This window comes from Nannospalax galili, unplaced genomic scaffold (assembly GCF_000622305.1).
Source record: "Nannospalax galili isolate Female #2095 unplaced genomic scaffold, S.galili_v1.0 scaffold979, whole genome shotgun sequence".
Taxonomy (NCBI): Eukaryota; Metazoa; Chordata; class Mammalia; order Rodentia; family Spalacidae; genus Nannospalax; species Nannospalax galili.
Genome location: NW_008343671.1, coordinates 686,037 through 692,061, shown reverse-complemented (window position 1 = coordinate 692,061; position 6,025 = coordinate 686,037). Strand labels below are relative to the sequence as shown.

Sequence of the window (6,025 nt, the reverse complement as noted above, 5' to 3'; positions counted from 1 at the left end):
GCAAACTTAAACTATCTTAAAATGTTATTTTTCTTAAATGCAATCACGGTGGAGTAGGGCGAGCTAGTGTGGAATCAATCCACACTGGGTTTTGGAGAAAATGAAGATTCATCTGTTTTCCTTGTCAAATGGAGAGGTAGTAGCAACTCAGAGAATCACAGAGAGATGGGAGGGAGAGACAGAAAGAGGGGGAGAGAGAGAAAGAAAGAGAGGAAGGAAGGAAGGAAGGAGGAGAGGGAGGGAGGAGGGAGGGAGGGAGGGAGGAAGGAAGGAAGGAAGGAGAGAAGAAAAAGAAAGAAGGAAAGAAAATTAGGACATGATGCAACTTTCTCTCGTGGGCTGATGACGGTGCTGTCTCAGAGCTAGTAGGTGGCATGCCCAAGCAGAGGTATTCTTTCCTGAAAGTCAGTCCCAGGTCAGGTTGCTGTAGCCCAGTTTTGGTCCTGGTCTTGCCCTGCCCCCAGGGGACATGGACACAGACACCCCTTTAAATCCCTTAACCCTCTTCAACCCTTCCTGGGCAGATCTAGGGTTATGGTTCTGAAATTTACGTAATTGTTAGGTGTTTGCATTCTTTGAGATACAAAGTTATAACAAAATAAACATTTATTTAGAATGAGAAAAGAAAAATCACACCAATCACTGCAACTTGGGTATTAGGTGTGTTCCCAGTGAGTTCTTTAGATAGTGTACTGGAAATTATTGCAGGGAATCACTGCTTCATGGCATCCTGCCCTTGACCTTCACAACTTCCAGCAACTCTCAGCACTTGTAGAAGTTGTTTCAACTAGTATCCTGGAAGCTTCCAGAAAACCCATCTCTTCCTCCTTCTTGGGTTTGTAGCTACTGAGACCAGAGGGTGATCCTTACTCCACCAAAATGAAGTGCCCAACCCCCTGCCAAGCAAACTCATCCCCAAGGCCAAGAGCTTGGTGACAATGGGACTATGAGTCACCAAACAAACACACCCAGCTGTCTCAGATAGATTTTTAATTTCCACTGCAAGACCTGTTTCAGGCCCACAGGCTGCTGAAAGCCACCCTACCTGCCCTCATCCTCTCAGTCCTGGCTGTTGCCAGTCAATCAGTCAACAATTCATTAATTACTTCAGCACCTATTAAGTAATTGCTAGTTCCAGGCCTGAAACTAGGGGCTAGAGACATGGGAATCTACAGGCAACAGCCCACTTTGAGAACTTTAGCATCTGGTGAGGAAGGGCAGGCATGCTTATAAACATGGCTACCATTTCCCAAACTCTGGATGTGCAGGGCTTGTAGGGAAATCACATGTGGCCACCTTCACAAACATGCCTGTCATCTTGGTCCTGGAAGTGGGCTCAATTTAGAGATGGGACATGAAGACTCTGGAACGTTGGTACGAGTCATGTGGTCAGTTGGTAGAAGGGTCTTAAGTGGACCTCCCTGCCCCTTTTCTTCCTTAGTCATTTGAAGCAAGGCTAAAGTTAGGCTAAGGTGTGGGCACAGGAAGGAAGGGACATGGATCTTGCTTGGGGCCTGGAAGAGGGTGCGTGGGACTGCTTGCTCCAGTGTTGAGGTGAGAGCTGCTCATACAGCCCTGTCCTCTGCCCTCAGGATGTCCGGAGATGGAGTGGGTCCTGTGAACATCTGTAAGTCCTTGGCCGCCAACAGAGCTGTTCAGACTTAGCTGGTAGTTTGACTTGGAAGACTGATCTGAGGGTCCTGCTTATGGGGCTGGGGGCCACCTTCCCTTCCTCACACAGTTCTGGTGTTTTCCCTGGAACTCACATCTATCCTGTTCAGTGGTCCACAGCAAGAAGGCAGTAATTGGAGTGGGAGTTAGGGGAAACTGGGAGAGGGAAGGCTCTGAGCCCCCGTGGAGCAGCTCCTGCCATTGTCAGAGGCTCCTTTTGTGTTGTCCATGGGGTAGGGGTGTCAGAGAGAGAAGGCAGGGTGAAGGAGATGGATGGCTGTGACAGGAGGGTGGGTGGAGGAAAGGATGGGTTTTTTGGTTGGTATACTAATCAGGCCCTTTTCTTCTCTTATAGCTATGGTGAATGCTGCTGGGGTTAGTGGTGGCAGGTTGGTCTTAGGGGGAACCATGGGCAGCAATGCTCTGAGTTTCTCCAGCAGTGGGGGACCTGGGGCCCTCAAGGCCTTTTCCATCAGGACCACGTCCACCACCCACAGAAACCCCCTTAACTGAGCACATACAACCAAGCTGTGGGCATGGAGAGACCCCTGTGTCCACAGTACAGGAGAACCCTTCCTGCCTTATGTCCCTGCCCCAAGACTTAAAGATGGTCTAAAAACTGCTGCCGTTGGTTTCAATAAAGATCCTCCCTGAGTGAGCTTCATTGGTTGACCACAGGTGTGCCCTGGACTGAGGTTGAGGATGAGGTGGGGTGTGTCTCCAAAGTGCTGGACACCTCTCCAGGGTGCTATCTTGGCCCCTGCCCAGGCTGGGGCTGGTTCTAGCACTTCTCCTGAGGGCATTCAAGACTGTAGGGAACTACAGGCTGTGCCGACAGGTGGGCACCTTTCCCTCCCTAGGGTGGCTGTTTTGCACTCCTGTGTTCTCTGCTGCCAGAGCGTTGTCCTCTTGAAGTGAGAAGATCACACACATTAGGCCTTGGGCTCTGGCAGCTTAACAACTCCAGTGCCAGCCACCTTCAGCCCTTAGTAGGACCCAGGACTGTGTATCTGGGTACTTACAGGGGCTTCTCTGCACCTGTGGTTCTCTGGGGGCAATGGTCATGGAAAGAAGGTCTGGGTACGATAGGGGGGTTCCAGAGTCTAGGTCATGATAGGGGGTCTGTTCCTAGATCCTTGGGTGGAGGAATATCTGGATCTCTGGGGAGGTGACCTCTGTTCTGGGGCTTCCAAATATCTGGGTCTCTGATGGAGGTTCATGCGTCTATCTGTATATTGGGAGTTTGTGCCAGGACAGAGTACATGGGAGGAAAACTGGGAAACTTGTGTGAGGTCTCTGGGTCTGGAGCCCTGGGTCTGGAGCCCATGGGGTTGGGATAGTTAAGGGGAACATCAAGGAGGTGTTGACTTCTGGGGATGAGTCTATGTGTTAGATCCCTTGGGAATGGAGTTTTGAACTAAATAAACACTTATTTAGAATGAGGCGTAATATGGGGGGGGGTGAAGGAAGTGGACCACTGGTGTCTCCTCAGCTACCCATGGGGTTACCATAAATGCTGTCAGGAAATAAGTCTTTCCCCTGCAGGGTGGATCCCTCCCTCATTGCCTTTGTGGTTCTGTGTGTCTGGGTTTGAGGACTGCTGGCCCATCCTCTGTGCCTTCAACATGCTGCATGTGTAGAGTGGGTAGGTATCCAGGGACAGCCTTCTTTCCTCCAGGGCTGACAGCAGCTGCCCTGTTACAGAAACCTGGGCAGCAAGGCCAAGTGTCTGAAGTGATTATCAGAGCACACCATCCATGACTGTGAGCTTTATTGAGATCAGAGCTCAAGCACAGGGAGCCTAGGCAGCTGGAAATTAGCCTCTAGGAAGTAGAAGTGTCACCATAGCTACGGTTGGGGGAGGGGAGGCAGAGTGCACAGAAGCCACAGGTGCCCAAGCCCCCAGAACATCCTAACTCGGGACTGAGTCTTTGCCCAGAACGAAAGGGACATGGATCATTTAGACACGGGGTCAGGGACCAGGCAGGATCGCAAGTCCGGGAGCCTTGGCTTTCCCGAAAGAGATGAAGGGGGCAAATTTGCGGCAAGGGTGGAGCGCAGTAGTGAGGCCAGGTCAGGACACCGGCGCCCCCAGTCCTTCAAGTCGGGGGCCTTCAGGCCCTGGGACCGCCTCTGGACGCAGGGGCTGTGGCTGGCGGAGCGGCGGCGGGGAGCAAAGCGGAGGTCCCACTACGCGAACCTCACCGAGCGGCCACTGCCGCAGCTCTGGCCGCAGGGAGCGCACAGGCCGGTGCTCACGGCCACGTTCCCGCTGCACGGGGCGCTGCAGACGCCGCCGGTCACCGGCCGCGAGCCCGACACGCACAGGTCTCCGGACACGACCCCGCCTCGGGAGCTGCTGACACCTGCGGGAGGAGGACTGGGCTTAGCAGCGAGCCGGGTGGGTCGTCCAAGGCAGCCCCCGGCCGCTAGCTCAGGCTCCGCCCCTCTCTGCTAGCCCCGCCCATCGTATGCCCTCCCCAGGAGGCCTTCTAGTCCCGGCAGAACAGCTCAGGAATTACCGCAAACACATTGCCCCACCCTCTCCCTTCATTTGAGTTTCTGCTGACTGCTTACACTGGCTGCCTTTCTGTTTTGTAAATAAAATTACCGGAACTCTCTTTTGAGTGTTGTCTGTGGTTGCTTCCATATTACAAGCACAAGAAACTAAAAGCCTGAAATATTTATTTTCTACTTTAAGAAAGTTTGCCCACCACCAAACCTCAAGCACTTATTTCAGACCACACAGTGTAGATCACTTACAGACATTTACAGCGCCAACGCCCTCACACAACCTTGTGGGCAGAGCAAAGAGACAAAAGTTAGTTCTGGAGCGTAAAGCTGAGGGAATCTTTTTACCTGAAAATTCCTTCCTCTAAGTAATGTTGATGCAAATTAGATGCAAATAACATGCTTCATACCTCCACTGGGCAGGTAAAAGAGATACCCTTGGCCTCCTCGCCCTCCAGCAGGCGCCTGTAGGTGGCGATCTCGATGTCCAGACCCAGTTTGGAGTTCATCACCTCCTGGTACTCCTTGAGCAGGCAGGCCATGTCCTGCTTGGCCTTCTGCAGGGCGGCCTCCAGCTCAGTCAGCTTGCAGCGAGCATCTGTGAGCGCCGCCTCACCCTGCTGCTCAGACTGGGTCACGGCAGCCTCCAGCTTGGTGTTCTAGGAGACAGTGTATGTGTGTTTGGGGAGGGGCTGTTATTAAGTCCAGTGTTCTGTGTTCAAGGCTTAAGGCCTAGCATTCACTGGTGGTTGCTATCAGAAGAGACCTGACCCATTTGTAAGGTCAGGGGCTGTACATCACTGTTCCCAGGGAATGCTGGTACTGTGTCCTCAGTCCTGAACACTGACCCACCGAAACAGATGCCTGGCTTCTTTTGCAGTTAAAGAGGTTTGGCTACATTAGCCCTGCATGTCCTTCTGACTCACTTCTGTTGGGTCTGGTTAGCTCCTCCCTTTGTGTTTTCCAGTTGGCCACAGCCCTGTGCCGGGGACCAGCCTATTGCTCACATTTAATACCCCCTGTTGTGACTGCTGACCTAGAATGGTGGGCCAGAGAGGTTAAAATGGCTCTCTCAAATCCCAAGGCTTGCAGGTGCCAGGGATGATTTCAGAACCCAGTTTCCTGTACCTCAGAAACCAGTGCCATTTCCTCAGCCCCATTCTGCCTCCAGGATCAGGAAAGCCCTTGCACCTCTGTACTGAGCTCCATCTCTATTCATCAGGAGTGACAGCATTTCCCAGGAGGAGGTGGTCCAGATGTTTGATGTTTCTTCCATTCCATTGGCCAGGAGCCTAACCTCCACCTCTGCTCCAGGCTGGCCCCACTTTTTCCCCACGCTGGGAGGAAGTTGGGCTCTTTACCTGGCACTTGGCATTCTCTACTTCAGCGGTCAGCCTCTGGATGATGCGGTTCAGCTCGTTGATCTCCTCTCTGGTGTGGCGCAGGGTCTCCCCATGCCGGATCACTGTGGCCTTTATCTCCTCGCACTGGAAGGAAGTGGAGATGCCTGTGAAGCTCAGACTGGGACATCTATCCATTGAGCACATTAGCAGTGAGTGTGCAGGTTGAATAGTGCTCAGCCTGTGAAACCATGAAGGCAGCCTTACTCTACTCATTGTTAGGGATCTGAATCCTCAGACAAAAGGAGCTCTTTCTAATAGATACCTAACATCCTTTCTGTTGCTGTATTTAAGGGACATGTATCCTGACCACTCACCTTGGTGCGGTACCAGGACTCGGCCTCAGCCCGGCTGCGGGTGGCGATGTCATCATACTGAGCCTTGATCTCGGCCACAATGCAGTCCATGTTCAGTTCCCGGCTGTTGTCCATCTTGACGATGAC

The 6,025-nt window shown here is 52.5% G+C and overlaps 2 protein-coding genes across 3 annotated transcripts in view; one reads left to right on the top strand and one right to left on the bottom strand.

Annotated features, from left to right (window-relative positions):
• Window positions 1-2,335, top strand: part of Krt7 (keratin 7) — a 15,777-nt gene extending 13,442 nt beyond the window's left edge. For both annotated transcript variants that reach the window (XM_029566888.1, XM_008839993.3), the window contains 2 exons: window positions 1,593-1,627; window positions 2,027-2,335. In XM_029566888.1, the coding sequence (XP_029422748.1) occupies window positions 1,593-1,627; window positions 2,027-2,184 (193 nt within the window). In that variant the 3' untranslated portion in view covers window positions 2,185-2,335. The remainder of the gene's footprint in view (window positions 1-1,592; window positions 1,628-2,026) is intronic.
• A 1,090-nt stretch (window positions 2,336-3,425) lies between these two features.
• The window catches only part of LOC103739605 (keratin, type II cuticular Hb1-like), a 6,646-nt gene continuing 4,046 nt past the window's right edge, over window positions 3,426-6,025 (bottom strand). Inside the window, exons 3-7 of the mRNA XM_029566894.1 lie at window positions 5,900-6,023; window positions 5,544-5,669; window positions 4,626-4,841; window positions 4,435-4,471; window positions 3,426-4,037 (exon numbers count right to left, since the gene is read on the bottom strand). Of these exons, the coding sequence (XP_029422754.1) occupies window positions 3,862-4,037; window positions 4,435-4,471; window positions 4,626-4,841; window positions 5,544-5,669; window positions 5,900-6,023 (679 nt within the window). The 3' untranslated portion in view covers window positions 3,426-3,861. The remainder of the gene's footprint in view (window positions 4,038-4,434; window positions 4,472-4,625; window positions 4,842-5,543; window positions 5,670-5,899; window positions 6,024-6,025) is intronic.